Source organism: Heliangelus exortis, chromosome 20 (assembly GCF_036169615.1).
Source record: "Heliangelus exortis chromosome 20, bHelExo1.hap1, whole genome shotgun sequence".
Lineage (NCBI taxonomy): Eukaryota > Metazoa > Chordata > Aves > Apodiformes > Trochilidae > Heliangelus > Heliangelus exortis.
The window spans coordinates 5,373,477-5,390,203 of NC_092441.1; the positions used below are offsets into that span (position 1 = coordinate 5,373,477).

Sequence of the window (16,727 nt, forward strand, 5' to 3'; positions counted from 1 at the left end):
TATGAAAACTGAACAGACACAGAAACTTAGAGCTACCTGGCAACAAAAGAATTAGAGAAATAAAGAACTACAGCAAATGAGTTTTTCTGAGTCTTGTAAAGCTCTAAAGACCATTTTGCTATGTGGAAAACATAAGGAAAGTGAAACACACTCATTTTGATATTCATCCAATAAATTTTCATCTGATCTGGATTCCATTGGAAAACCTCTGGCATTTCAGCCAAAGAGCTTTCTGAAAGAAGGGAGCCCTGAAATCCAGGCAGCTACCAAAGGTCAGTGCATCTTGATACCTAAAAAAAGGGTCTCAGTTAGACCCTTGGGATTTTAACATATTTGATTTTACATTTTAAGCCCACGTTAAAAAACGGAAAAGTAATTTTTCGTTTATCCAGATTTCTCACAAGTTTGTAGGTTTCTGTACCACTCACAGCCTTTTGAAAATTCATGCAAGCCTTCAGGTTTCTGAAAAGCAATTCTTTCAGAACCCCTTTATCAGAGACATAAATGATCCTTAACACGGGTTTTTATGCAGATTCATCAAAATAAAATCTTGTTACAGACTGCAATACTAAATTAGGGTAATGATTTCTCCAAGCCCCAGTTATTCTCTCAATTACTTATTGACTTAGCCTAATTCTAAACTAAGGTTAATGAACTAAAAAGGAGCAACACAAATGTAATTTTCCCCTCTTTTATATAATGCCTGTAACTGTGTCACAGCCCAGGATAAGACTTATCAGTGGTAAAAAGGTGGCTGTAGACACACAGGATTGCAAATTGCTGAGTCTCCTTCTGAAATCCCATGGTATAAACCTTTCCTAGAAAACCCCAAACATCTTTTATGAACACAAGGGCATGATGCAGGCACACAACACTTGTGATGAATGAATAAACCAAAGTTACTCCAGTATCTACCACAATAAAGACATCTGTGTCAGCCTTTGTAGCACTAAGAGTATTTATTTAAAAAAAAAAAAGACAAAAACTGACAGTGATCTTAATGGAGTCTCTGCCTCATTTTAAAGCACAAAAAATGTGGAACTCAACCTAATCAACCTAATCCCTTCCCCATTTTAACTGCCTGAAGATACCTATGATTACTGGGGCCTGGGGAACTGCACCAACCCAGCAGTTCTTAATGCTAAACACCATAAATTTGGCTGAATCTGCTTTAGGCTTCATAGCTACTACCAAGCAAAAATCATTGCATTAATGGAGTAATGGAAATACAATAAAGCAGTTTATTAGCCCTTTAAAGGCAGCATGTGGCATACACAGACTCTGTGGGAGATGAGCATTGTCCCAGGAGCAGTTTCATTTGTTCCCATCCTGTGCCACACAATTATCTCAGACTAAGTGTGACCCTGCAGGTCCCCTATTAAAATTATATTTTTGTTACAGAATGGTGTATACATTATTGAAGCACATTGTTTTGATCAGCAAAAATTGACATATTGTGCTCATTAACCAGTGAGTTTGAATATTTAATTTATGAGGTCTGCTCCAAGTTTTTTACAGACCAGGCACTTAAGGAAAGTAAACAGGCAAAAGTGCAGAGTATTAAATGGGAAAGATTCTTTCTGAAACCAGAGCTTTTTCAAAAAGCAAAATAAAAGTGTCTTGTATCATATGCTGATGGATGACACATTACTTAGGCAGGTAGATGGGTTAACTGGGCTCATTAGCACCATTTCCTTTTTAAAAATTTGCAACTAAGAAGATGAAAAGATTCAAATAATCTTTAAATTTCTCTCTTACACTTTACATTTTTCATGCAGGCCTTTTCTAATCAAATATTGATGGTGATGCCTGTTGTTCTTCGAAGCTCAGCAATTATATTGCAGCTCCCTCCCACGAAGCAGCACTGTATCAAACCTCTGCTGTTTCCTTACCTTTAATTCCACCTCCCCTATTTTTTTTTTTTAAATAAACACAACATAAAATCTATTATATCCTTACAAAAAAAGGCACTCTGGATATTTTGCCTGTCTGATGGCCTTCAAGCAACCTACAGAGTCCTGCATCCTTCAGGCCCTGGCTTGTAGGTTAGAAACCTGCTGGACTGATGCAGCAGACCCCACAATTCTATCCCCCAGCTGAAACCACCACTTCTACAGCAGATTACAGCCCTGTCACACAGATAAAAAGAGGAATTTGGGTTTTCCTGCCTGGCTGTGCAAATCCCGGGGGTGCAGAGGTGAGGATCCACGGGATGGGTGGGCAGCGCTATCTGCTGGCACCAAGGAAACTTGCAGGGAACAGCTGGAATAGGATCTTAAAAGGAAAGCACGGAATGCACTCGGTTGTTTCTACGTCTAGGGGAGATTTATGAGTAAATCTACAGAAGATTTCCAAGGTCAAGGAGTACGGTCTTTAGTGAAAACAATTTTGAAAATGCTGTAATACAGCGGCGGGGCCGCAGCTTCTCTTGCTCACTGGTGCATGCAATGAGTAAGCATAGAGGTGAAGGCATGGAAAATAAGATTATGAAAAATAACTATTCCAACGTATAAATATTCGTCAAATGTGCTGAAATAAAATGGAATACACGATATAAAACAATTCTTTAAATATAATTTTAAATTGTTATACGTGTGTGTGTGTCTACATAGGCACAGACACAGAGAATACCTGCAGGATGGGGAGAAAGCTCCCAAAAGTTTGGGAAATCTATAGAAAAATTGTCTCCTATTTAACCACATCAATCGCTTCAATTCTTCAAGAATGCCCTTTTTAAGCAACTTTAATTTAGAAGAATAACTTTGTAAAATTTTTCTTTTCTCCAGGTTAGGTCCCTTTTAACAACAGATGGAAAATTAAGAGAGCAGCAGAACACTGCTCCTAAATCTAACAGGATGCCATAAGCACAATATAAAGAAAATTTATGTTCTTTCTTAGCCACTGCTTTGATATAAAGGAACCAGCTAACCTCAGAAGTTTACTTTTGAGGTTCTAATTCAGTGTGATGCTTTGTCACTGTCTCTCAAAGTCAGGTTTCAAATCAGACTTGCCCTGAAATCTTTGCAAACTCTGTTTTGAAACCTTGAAGCAGTCTCAGCTTTACACAAGACAGACAACACACTTCTAGAGTACAATCAGTTCAAATCAAGGAGGACAGTGCCATACATCACAGAATATGGTTTAGTCAAGATACTATGAAAAACAACCAAACAAAGATGTTAAATGAAAGGAATTTGGATTGAGAGACTCAGGAAAAAAAACCTTATTAAGTTTACCATTGCACTTAGAAACTCAAGTTCAGGTGACCTGAGCTAGAGAGTGAAATTTTGCATAGGATCCTGCCTGGGTATCAGGAAGAAAATAAAACAACCTAGCACTGATATTTATTTCCCCAGTGAGACAAAAGACAAATGCAGGTTTATTTTTACATTTTTAAAGCAGAAACTAGGAACAGTTTAAAGTTAGTGTTTTAATACTTTCATGGAGCACTTGTGCCTCCTGGAACCTCTCCAGGGGGGGAGAGGAGTTGAGCAGGAAATCAATGGCACATTGCAGGCTCCTTAGGATCTGGGCTGCTCTTGCTGTAAGGACACCAAGTGGCAAAGTATGTGACATTAGCAGCTGAGCTGCTGCTATCAGGGCAGGAAATCCCACCTCTCCCTGAACCTGCAGAGCTGCTTTCTTCTTTTTCTAGAATATAGGACTCTAAGAGGACTCTATTTTCATCCTCAAGAAAGGAACATCTAATATTGCAGATAAGATCCAAGGACACCCCAGCAGACAGCCACACACAATTGATTTTCTTGCTTCCTTACACTCACTGTTTCTCCACTGGCAGGCACTGATACAAGTTTAAAATGTTCTTGGAATTAATCTTCAGACCACTCCTACCCAAATAAATCCAAAATGCAATATTCTGCTATTTTGTAAAGGCATCTGGGATGCAGAGAGCCTGACTTCCCCTTGCAGAAAGGTGACAGTCAACTCTAACATAGCATGAGGCTGAAAGGCAAGGAACCCATCTCAGCTCCTTCTCCTTTCCTCCTGCATTTCCTGCTAACATTTTTATCACGGCTTCACCCTCAAACAGGCTTCTTTTCCTGAAGCTTCTCTTGCCCAGGGCTTTAAAGGGCATTTTAACACAGGATGAAAAGTAATGATGTAAACCAGCTAAGGAAGTTCTGAAAAATATTTAGTTCAGGACTAGTTATGAAAGAAAAAAGAGAACACGATCTATGGCTAAGTAGGACACAACAAAAATGCTTCCACAAATACAGGGTTAAAGAACATTAGAGGAAAAAAAAAAAAGTTTCATGGTTTGCTTGGTTTTGTTTTCCTAATGGTCATTATGAAAACTGTAGAGCTTTTGAGATAAACATGCATCAAAGAGTTTTGTTCATTAGAAATGGATTTTTATTGATTTTGCTTGTATTCTACCTTTCAAAGGCATGAATTGGGACTTTTTTTTTGTGATCTCAGGACCAGCAAGTTGTACACAGATACCAAAAGGGTATTCAGTTCTTACTTTGAAACGTAGCACAGAATATATTAGCTGAGTGTGCCTGTGTGGCTTTCCTGTGTCAAGATAAAGAGGGAGAACAATGCTGCAGGGGAATTATGTGCCCAGAGCTCTGTGAAGCAAGAATTCAAATGAGTGAGATTAAATAGAAAATAACTACATCAGGAATATGTTAATAATTTAATTAAAGTCTACCAAAGTTGAGCTGTTCCACAATTAAGGTTGAAGCCCATCAACGTGCTTTGTTCTACTCAGGGATTTTGCCAGAGGTGAAATTGCCTGGTTTGAAATGTTCCTTAATGGGTGAAGTAACTGGGGTCAGGCACAGGGGTGGTGTGACAGTGTTGGATGTAGCTGTTTTCTGAGAACAGCTTTTACTGTTGTTGATGTTTTAATCCATGTTTTCTTTTCTGGAGTGTCATTTCTAGTGCCCAGATGAAACAGATAAATAAGAAGTGCCCATTGAAAGCTGCAAGTGTTGGTGGTATCTGCTGACACACTGAAGAAATAAAATGGGCATGGCCTGAAGGTGCAGTTTGGTCCTGAATATGTGAATCTGGTACACATGGCCACACACACATAAGAAAACCAGTACTTAAACCTAGGAAAGCAGAAAAAATGTCAAGATCTCACATTTGCTATATTGAAGACCTTGGATTTGCTGGTAACAACTCTCTGTGCCCATGCAGTCTCACTTCAAGTGTTCCTGCCTCCCTGCAGGTCAGAAATGAGGCATAGCAGATATTTCAGGGCATCACTGGTGTTCTTTATCTGCAGTTATGAGAGGAAGTTCTGTTGCAAAACTGTCAATACCAGCTCATTGCCAGCACTGCATTTTTATGAGGGGAGAAATAAGAAAGACAAATGTTACACCTGCCCAGAGATTTGCCTCTCATCCATTTCCCCTCTCTCTGCTGTACAGATAATTTTTTTTATTCATACGAGAGGTTATTTGGGTCACTTTTACCTTAAGAGAGAACATAATAGTTCCCTAATTTGAGATTTGTACCAATTTAAGAAAGAAAATGTATTCTGAATATTTTGCATAGTTGCTAAAGGTAAGAGTGTTCAGTGAAGCATGAGTTTCCAAATGTGAATAAGAGGCCTTAAACAGTTTTTTCCCTGTTTGTTTTTAAACTACATTTGTTACTTATGATTAGCAATTTTATGTCATTCATATGCAGTGCACTGAAACTGAATCCAATAAACTGACCTTCTTCCACCTATTAAACTCAACTTATTGTTTAATTATCATGAATGCAAAATCAAGCCAAAAAGCTGGGGAGCATTTTCAAATAAAATCATGTTTTATTTGTAAGGAAGAGAAATATTTGTGTTTAGCACTTTTAATAGGAAATGTATGATTTCTTGTTTTGAATTGGAATAAACACCAAACCAGAACATCTGTATCAAAGTTTATAGAAAATCATCATCAAAAGCTGTTTAATCTCACTCATTTAGTTCTATTACAGAGTCTGTTCAGTGTAACTTTTTACAATATCCTGTGCAAGAAAACAGGTCATTTCAAGTCAGTAATTAGCATTACAGATTAAATGACACTGCAGCAATGTTAATTACTATACTACTGATGTCGTATAGAATATAATACATAATAGTCAGGTATTTAATTTTAAATTAGAGTTCAACAAAGCATATTATTGCTACACTTCCTCTTCTTAAAGTAAATGAATGTTATTCAAGTATTCCATTTTTACATAAGTCACAACTTCAGCTCACACTGGCATATCTCACTTCCTAATGGCATAAATTAAGGAACCTCTTACTATAGGAGCTCTTCCCCCATGGCAGTAGAAATTATGACAGAATTATATTCCATATGAGAAATTTCCACAGTCATTTTCTTTTTTCATTACAGTAGCTGTAAATCAGTTTGCAAATGAAGCATAACACTCAGTCTTCTTAAAAATAAAGATGAATCTTTGAAGACCATTACAGCTATTTGAGATGTAGTAGGAACTAGAAATACATGATGAAGTTGTAATTTATTCTGTACCACTATGGCTAAAGTATTTGGCAATTGTAAGCATAAAATATTCATAACAAAATAAAGAGTCTTGCAGAGAAGGACAATGAAAGTTTTCACCTGCAAGTCCAGCAGGAGTGGGGCTCCCTATATATAAATAATTATATTCCTGCTTTTTGCAGCCCCTTTACTTTTGGATAACTTTATTATAAATATTAAAATAAGGAAGAAAACGAGTTAAATTTCAGACATGTTCAAGTGTACTTATATAATTTATGTCAGCTGATATATTCCCATTTCCAGTGCAGAAGTTCTGTCGTGAAGCCTGGTGTTAAAAACTATTCTGAAGCCTATGTGTTTAGAAGTGTAACAATGGTATTTGCTGTGCTAACCATGTGCCCCTGGCTAAAAATAGGGATTTAGCAAAATATTTGAATATACAGTATGAGATTCAGAGAAGAAGTTGAAGTATCACCTCAGGTTGTGTATTTCATCTCACAACAAGCCACATTCCTACGTTGAAATGGGAGCGTGTAAAAAGTGAGTACATATAACAAGGTTTTAGGCTTTACAAATTACCCTGAGAAAAATGCTTTTTCTCCTCCTTATTTTGTTCAGGTCAGTGGCACAATGTACAACACAGGGAGACACGTATCTCTACGATTAGACAAAGAGCATTTGGTCAACATCTCCGGAGGCCCGATGACGTACAGCCACCGCCTGGAAGAGATCCGGTTACACTTTGGAAGTGAGGACAGCCAGGGCTCAGAGCACCTGCTCAATGGACAGGCTTTCTCTGGGGAGGTATGGCAACATTTCTGGAGTTAAAAGCATGAATTACTCACTTCCCATTTCTGCCTGGAGGTTTTTGCAAACTGATTTGTCCTTCATCTATTCGGAAAATCAGGGAAATTCCTTCCGCGTGCCCACACCCTGCAGATTGTGTCTCGTATCTAAAAAATGAAACTGCTGTATTCTTGTGTGCATAAACACCTGGCAGGCTCATCAAGAGTAATCAAGTAATTTTTGATGGGCCCTTTATATCCTGAGTAAACACATATATGAGATTGGGTATCAATCCACTTGTGATTCAAGTAAAAATAGTTAACTTTAGAGATGGTTCCACAGAAGTCTCTTGGTCTGCTCAAGAAATAAAGTTGACTCGACAGGTAAAACCTGGCAGAATTAACAACTAAAATCTTGAAAAAAAAAAAAAAAATGTAGTGTATCAGAATAACTGCACATTACTGTAGGGACTCTTGTTAAAGATACTCTAGGTATCCCTGTTACCCTTCTTTCAGAAGACCAAAATGGATAGTTTTTCCAGATAAAGCACTTAGTTTCTTGAAGATGAATAATCAAATTACCATCTGTACTATCTATCATAAATTCTGGTGATGAGTCAGTTAATGCATGGCATTTTCTTTGGCACTGTGCAACAGTGGTTATTTAAGAGCAGGAAATTAATTGAAGAGTTGTCAAATGATGGTGTTATAATTGATGGCAATCTTTTGCTTTGTTTTATAAGCTACATAAACGTATAATACAGCCAGTGGCAGCTTTTTCATGAAATTATTCATGTCTTACACAACTTCTGGTTGCCTATGTTGAATTCTATGATAAGTGAATATGTGATTTATTACTCCCTTAAGAGCTGAAAGGTAAGTAGGCTGTAGTAAATGAAGTCTTTGCTGTTCAGATTTACAGAAAAGCAATATTCAAACAAAAGCAAGTTGACTGAACAAGAAAGCAAAAATCTGGTTGAATGACACCATTGCATTTGATATGATGTATCAGCATAATGCAGGGGGGTTTTAGAGTTTTTAAGTTATGAATTCATCAGACTACAATGAAATGAAATGTTGAGCATTGCTTTGAAATTCTTAATGTTAATACTTAACTAGGTTTTCTGGTGAAAGTAGGAGTCTTGAAGTACTATTCATATTTGGTATTTACTAACAGAGACCTCAAAGGTTTTATTCATGATAGCAGAGTACCCAGCTAAGTGGAAACCACTGTCATTGAGTCATGAACAGCTGGATCCACAGCATATGAAGGATTCATCCAGTTATCCAAACTCTTCCTGCAGTGAATAGAAAGATTTAGCATCTTTAGAGGGTGATCATTTCTGGTAGCCAGATATGAACCTTTTAGGACAGGACAAATCACTCTGGGGAGATGAATCTCCCTTGGCAACAGAGCAAAGACAAACAAGAGACCAAGTGGCTTAGAGGAGACACCTCCTTTTCAGATGGAGAGATGAATTTTGTCCTCTGAGGATTTGTTTTTCAAATAGCTGTTTTGGACAGCTGACCAGGTAAGTTCCAAAAAGGTCAAGCCTTAATTACTAATGTGGGCTTGTATCTGCACAATTTAGTCTTATTTATAGAACACACACAGTCTCCAAAGTACAAGCACAGATTCAAATCAATCATGCTGTACAGCATGGGCTCAATTTTTCAGTGAAGGGCAGCAGCTGGTTGTGTTCTTAGAACAGACACCCATACAAATCCTGTCTGTATAAATAAGTGACTTTATCATAAAGTCAGATAGACTGCCTACAGTTTTCTTACTGTAGCTGCTGGGAGCTGTAGACATTACATCTTCCAGTGATAGCTTATATAGAGGATGTGTTTCTACTGAACTGTGCTTTCCAGACTCTTCCTGCTAATTACAATTCACTTCTGCATTGGATAATGCTGTCAGAGGAGAGAGGATAAAGAAAAATAACTTCATAAGTGCATTGGTTTAATTTAGTCAGTGCAGGTAAGAATAGCAATGAGTATTTGCTGGTTTAAGCTTCAGCAAGTGTAGGCACCCAGAGAAAAATCATTGCAGGCTTACACTGCCTGACTGCAAACTCCCATGGCACTGCCTTTTTACTGCTATTCTTATTTCTGCAAGACAAACCCACTGTGGCTTTTACTGGAAGCTCTGTTTGGCTGGGGAAACAACTCCCAAGGCTGAAGTTACTGAAGAACTGTGACCATTCCAGTAGATCACAAGCAGCTCATTCCTACCCCTCCTTCCCTTCACTCCAAGCCACGTCTGTCCCTTCCTTTTCAGGGAGGTCCCCAAAAACATGTTACAGTCAGCATCTTGCAGGGAGAGAAAGGGAACCTGGGAGCAGGTCCAAGGACAGAGCAACACCTCTTTCTCCTCTCCTTCACAGCACTAGAAAACTATCACATTGGCTCAAACAGACCAAAATTAAGTCCAAGTGTTTGCAAGGCAGAAGCTTTAAAACATCCCCAATGCATCTTGAATCAGCTGCTGTGTTCTTTACACATCTGGAAATCCCACTTAACACCCAAAAAGTTTGTTCTTTCAGACTCTTTCTGCCTAGTAAAGATGTTTTGCAAGTGGGCAGGTACCCAGAGCAAGCTAGAGAGCACTGGAGTGGTACCGAGCCTGAAAACCTATCTAGAAACAGCAGATTGCTTCAAAATATAGTGTGGTCTGAATGATACCAAGAGGCTTGCATTTCCCAGCCTTTAACATTTAACTGGGTGTAAAGGCTGTCAAGAGACATCTCTACAATAGTCTGGTTACCTTTTAGCCCCTAATTATCATTTTAGTAGCAGAATAACTGAGCTAATGCTTAAATAGTTTGAATTTAAGGGCTTTAAAACTGTGTACCAAATTATTATCAATATGTTTGGCACTGCTAACACAGAAAGAAAAGGCAGGCTTTTGAATGCTTAAATAAAGAAACTTAAACCCACTCAAGTATTTATCAGAGGGACAATTCCCTACACTTTGCATAAGCATCCTAATGTATTATAACAATTAGAAGAAAATCTTGGCCCATGCAAGGTCCCCAGCTAAGACACCAATCACTTGTGCCTGCTGCCTCTATGCAAAGCAGTTTTTAGTGCTTCAGAGTCCATAACATTTAATGAGAAAGAGCATCCTCTTTCCAGACAGCAGCAGAAATTCCTTTCAGAAATACAGCAGAATTTACCAGAGCACTGCTGCTCAGGTGCTGTCTACCTTGTTAAAATAAAAAGCTAACAACCTCCAAAACTTTCATGGTGCAAATGGGACCCTTTAGCTTTTCCATGTGGCAAAGTAATAAAATCCCATAGCTTTTTTTTTTTTTTCCTAAGCAGAAAAATGAAAAATGTGCTACAGGAGACATCCAACTACTTTATGGCTGTGCTCTGCAGTAGTCTCAGCAATGTAAAGGCAGAAAGTCAAGGGGCTTAATTATTTGAGGTTATGTACTTTTCAAATATTCAGTGGCAGGAGATTTTCAAAAAAGAGACCATAGTCCATAACACATGAAAAAAATAAATTTCTTCTTTTCTGCCCTCCAAGTCAGCCTTCAAAAACTGATTGACAGAGATTATCAACACACAATGGTTTCACCTATTATATATATAGTAAAAAAAAAATCTGTAATGATCTCTAGATAAATGAACACATATTGGAAACTATACACAGTTTGGAACTCAGATTTACTTTTGCTGTTGCCAAAAGCCAGTAGGAAATCTTAGGAAAATACAAAAGAAAGAGAAAAAAAAAAAAAAAGAAAAAAGGAATCCAAGAAGAGGACTGAAAATTCTGAAATACCACCCTTCTACTATTGCAAATTTCTTTAACTGTAGGCATATTCCCCATGAGTGGGGAACTTCTAGTGATAGTAAAGGATTACTTATCAGTGAGATCAGTGTTGCAAATCCAACTTCTGGTATTTTTAGAGGCAGAACTGTCAAATAGACAGCCTATGAGAAGCATACTGCCAGCTGGAATAATTTAATCCTGCCTGCTGCAGAATTAGAGTAGTCTGAGTTGTTAAATCAGAAACAGTGTCCCTGCCACCAAAATCTTCTGTGCACCTTTGATTTGCCTGTCTGGTTTTAAATAGCCTTCCCAAAGAAAACATCATCATCATCACAAATAATACTCCTAATAATAGAAAATAACACCAAAAAACCTTTACTTTAAAACAGTGCCTATGTAATAATACTGTAGTTATGTTGGAAAAACAGAGCAAGCCATTGTTAATGAGAATGTCAGCAGAAAAAGCAAGTACAGGCCAACCCTACATTGTATTGTTTCTTATAAGCCATTTACATCTCCTTTTACCTGATAAGACCCCTATCTTCACCTCAAAAAAGTCATCACCTAGAAGGTAGGCATTTGGTGGCATCCCTCAGGTGACAGAGAGCTGGCCCAGGATGTTGCCTCCTGTTCTAATCTCTGGGTCAGTCCTTCACAAAAGCCCCTGTTTTCTCCACACTGTCCCCTACACTTCCCCAACATTCAGATTCCTCTCCCAGGTCTGTTTTTCTCTTTTATTCTCCATAAAATATTCTCCTCACTGATGTGAGGATATGCAAGTTTCACATGGTTCAAATCTGCTGGCATGCAGTCCCTGTCTCAGGAAAGGATCATTAAATCAGTTACAATATCCCAGAGCAGAAAGGACAGGAATCTGCTGCTTCTTCATAACCACATTCCTACAAGGTTTGCAATTCAGCTCTGTCATTTGCCACTGGCCATCTGTATTACATTTTGGAGACCTTCTGGGAAAATATGCAGGTCATTTTTAAGTATTTCAGCCAGAACATAAGTTTACTCTACTCCTAGGCTTATTAATGGTGAGAAATAAGCCTCTGAGGAAAGTACCAGCTGAGGGAACACATGTCTAATGGAAGGGTGGTTTAGTAAAATTTCTATAACCTTCAGATTAATGTTCAGCATCAGAGGAGAAAGTCAATAGGATAATGAATTAAATTGCTATAGAAACAGAATATAAATCAGGAATAGGTGGTGTTAGTGGCATCACTACAATATAAGGAGGCTATTCACATGAGTAATTAAAAATCAGTGGGAGATGAGCATAAGCATTACTTGCAAGAATGCATCTCTGTCCACCCTAAAGATTACAGGTGGCTTCACCCAAAATTTTACAAAATATTTGTATCTGTGAAAAGCAGAATTAAACTCCAAAAAGCACTTGTTTATTGTGATTTTCTAAACCAAAATCAATTTTGTATTTCAAGTTAAGTGGCTGTTTATTGCTGCCTAATATAACAGAAAATAGGATTGAACAATATATTAGCACAGATTGAAGGATATTCACACCTCACTGTTGTCTGCTCATTTAAGAATTATCCAGTGGAAATTCTTTTCCACCCTCTATTGACTTCATCAGCAAACTCAGCTCTTTGACAGAGATGGTTTTTAGTAGCAGGCTGCTTGCTCTGTCTCCCTTCTAAAACCACCTGGAGATGACAAGGCTTCCCATCCTTCTAGACAGCAGAGCCCTGGGGATTTGAAAGCATGGTCCATAGGAAAAGAAATTAAAAGTATGGCCTGAGGAAGAACACTGCTGAAATAGTCTAAACAGCAGAGCTGGCAGGGAAGCATGCTGGAAACCCAAAATATTTTATAAATTGAGACTTAGCAATAACTTTTTTAAACATTCCTAAAATGCTTTTCAGAGAAAAATGAGATGAAAAATCAAGATGCTAAGCAAAAGTTGCACTGACTAAAGAATCATTAATGTGCTAATGCCAATTTATTTACTGTACCTGAAACCAGCAATAAAATAGTTGGTGACCCTAGGACAGTATAAATGGGGTAGGAAGATAAAAGGTAATGCTTGAATTTACTGGGTATTTTCATCAGGTATGAATCATATTGTTCCAGACCCAATGCATGCATCCCTAGTAATTAACCATAGTCCATTTCTACACAGATATAATTCAGATTTAGCAGCCCATTAAACTGTCAGACTGGGGCTTCATTTCCAGGACCAGCTGAGAGCAGGCACAAACTAGAGGGACAGATCAAAATGCTCTGAGACTCCTGGCAGGAATTCATAGGGAGACATAAAGGGATAAGCCTCAACATCTAAAATATTCACCAGTCTCGTGAGATACAGCAAATAATTTCTCAAAATCTAATATTGAAAATATGAATTAAAATGAGACTTTTCATATTTTGTTCAGACTTTGTGTACTTATATTTTTAAACCATTCAAAGCATCTAAGTTACACATATTTAACATATTGTTACTTTGCTACTGAATAAGAACCAATTCTGCAGACAAAAATGCAAACTAAAAATTGCTGCACCTAATTCCATTTACTAGGTCACGTTGCATTAGATTTTCCTGGAGGTTTTTGTGGGAAATTTTTCAGCATTTTATTCACCTCCACGAATCATGGGCAGAATTGTGGAGAGAGGAGAAGGCAGAATGATTCCTTGAAACCAAAAGCAGAAACTGGATGGAAAGGCAGGTAGTAACTGAACATCTAAACACCCAGGGCTACATGGCAGTAATTTCAATTTTAAAGCACCAGTTAGAATAATGTGCTGATATCCAGGTATTTGTAAGCAGCAAATAGGCAATATTTAAAATGCAGCCAGTTTCTTATCTAGGAAGCTTTTATTTCTCAACAACTCTTTTGGAAGCTGTGAGACAGATGACTTTCCAGGAATCTGGAACAGATATTTTTGTGATGTATTTTACATCAAAATGCAGTAAACTTCCTACACTGGCTACATACTAAAAATGTATCTTAATCCTGAGTGACCTTCAAAAGCAGTTTCATCTTTACTGCTTTTGAAGTGAAATAGTTGACTTTTAACTTATGTTTCTTCCTGTACTTTTTTGGCTATACAGTCAGCTTCAAGTCATGGGGAATACACACTTGTTAAGTACCAAACTCCAAAACTCAATAGCCAGGAGGAGCTATAGAATTAAGTGAAGGTGTAGCAACTGTAAGTCATTGATTTTAAATATATGTACAGAAAAAATACACAGCAAATAAACCTCATTTTTATGTGAATGGTTGCATTGCCAGGCAGTGCCAGCTCCTTCTGCAGCCACAGTTTTCTATTTAATGCTGTTGTAGTCACACTGCCATTGCTAAAGGAAAATTAGATTCTAGAAATAGCCTGGTTTATCCTTCCCTTAGGTAAAAAACTTAACTTCACAAATCAAGTTATATCATGTCCAAACTTTATATCAGCAATAAAGATTTTTACTTCACGTATAAACTTCTCATATTGTAAATACCTTCATGTTGTTTTTGCACCTTTCTGAAGCTTGATTAGCAGGAAAAACAAAGTTTTAAACTATTTTTTTATTTGTTTTTTTCAGGGGGGGGGAATTTACCATTCGTAGCATAGGTCTAAGTGTGTATTTTATAACACAGCTAAAACTGGAAAAGTTTAATGGTTTTATTTGAAGCAAATTGCAATAGATTGTTTCTCTTGGTGTATACACCATTGAGGATTAGTTATTACACCAACAGGGAGTCAGGACTGGACCTACATCCAACCAGGGCTCTTTGTAGAATACAAGCAAATAAAAAAATATGGGGAGAGAATTACAAATTCATTTCTTCTAGGAGAAAGACTAATAATAACATAGAATTTAAAGGAATAGTCATTTAATTTTATAATACCAAGCAAGCGTTAGATGCCATCTGGACTTTGAATGATTCTTTATAACAAGTGTTTAACCACTTCTAAAATTTAAGACTAAATTTCAGGTACCAAGGGATTTTGATCTATATTTTAGGCTTGCACTTCATTTTACCAGGTTACACAGATACTTCTGTAGTCATTGTGGGTGAAAAATCACAGTTCTCTGTCACATCAAATAAACGCAGGACTTTTTCAGAAGTGTTTTAGTATGTCAACATTTTGACACCAAGATCTGGTAAAATTGTCCAAAACTAATTGTAATAAGTATTTCTGAAATAACTGAATTAATCAAAAATTCAGACAAAAAACTGTACAGACATAACCTGACTTCTGTAGACTAGTGATTCCTGGAAAGCATTTCTAAATATGTAAGTATTTAAAATTTTTGTATGTAATGGTTAAAGGAGTTATAGTTACAGCAATGACTGAAAGGCTCTTGAAGTCAGGGTACCAGCTGCTTTGTGGCTTTGGAGCTCTCATTTCCACTGACATGCAATAGAACTAATTCTAATCTCAAGTTTGTCATAGCAAGAAGCAGAAATCCTTCTACAAATGTTTGCTGTTCTATCACCTAGGCCTGAAAGCATCCAAAAGCACAGGCTTCTCAATATTTTACCAAAGCACATTATTTTCCCTGGATTCTGCACAGGAAATTCTAAGCACTTGACACAAGAAGCTGGGGCCCAGTGTTTTTTGCATCTATTGGACAATTTGTGATACAAGTTGCACAGATGTTGTTTGCTATAGACTAAACGTAAGAAACTCTATGTGCAGATTTTTTCACTGGGTGTTTTTTTGGTTTTTTTCCTTCTTTTTTGTTATCTACACATACGTGGGTGTTCTTTGCCAGAAAACTTTTCTTCTTTGGAAGATGCTTTGCTGAATCTTATGAGCTACCCATCCATTAGCAGCCTGCAGAAGCTGTCCAAACAAATTGCAAGCTCTGTGACAATGTCAGCTTCTCCTAATGGAGCATGTGACACAGCAAAATATCTGCTGCACGGAATAATAAATATTGAATTTCTTAGATACTGAGTGAAACAGATCCCCTTAGTAATAAATATATTTTTGCACATGTTTACTTATCAGTTACCAACTGTTCTCTTTTTGAGAGGGAGGGAGGGAAGAGTGGAAGAGAGTGCCAATGTACTGAGAGCACAGTCTGTCACAGGCTATAATCTAAATCCCTTGGTGCCTCAACTGTAAAACCCAACAACATAAAGCAATAAGGTGGAGTTTTTGTGCTTAGAGCAGCAGTTGTAGGATTTGCTCTCTTAAACCACTGGGACATAAAAACATTCAGCCCTCTAAACCCTGGGTGTCGCTTATGAAGTATTCATTTTGCCTCGTTCCAATTATTATCATTAGCTTGGGGGGGTCTTTACTTGATACAGGATGATTCTTCTTTAATTAAACAGTAATTTACCTCTGCAGCAAATTAGGTGCACTTTGAAAGGGGTTTTATGTTACTTGGCAATTATTTTTTCATTACACTTGTAAATTGTCATTTTTTTTGTCTTCCGAAGTTTTAATTTAATATTCCAGAGAAAAGAGGAATCAGATTCTTGTCATTCTGACCTGGGACATGAAGAGAGGAGGAAACCACTTTCTCCTAGGACTGAATTAGCCCAGGAATTGTTCCAGCCCTGAAGTCTGTCCCCTCCCAGATGATACAGACTGGTTTCTAACACACAGAACCCCCACTGTCCAGCTACTCCTTTGTTAGGTCTTTGTCCCTTACCTTATGTTTAATAGTTTCTTATGAGTCATTTCTGTGTCTTAGTCAAAAAAAAAAAAAAAAAATAGATAAATCAA

General features: G+C 37.5%; 1 protein-coding gene across 1 annotated transcript in view; it reads left to right on the forward strand.

Annotated features, from left to right (window-relative positions):
- The window catches only part of CA10 (carbonic anhydrase 10), a 150,788-nt gene that overhangs the window by 107,978 nt on the left and 26,083 nt on the right, over window positions 1–16,727 (forward strand). The window contains exon 4 of the mRNA XM_071764063.1: window positions 7,083–7,268. Coding sequence (XP_071620164.1) covers window positions 7,083–7,268 — 186 coding nt within the window. The remainder of the gene's footprint in view (window positions 1–7,082; window positions 7,269–16,727) is intronic.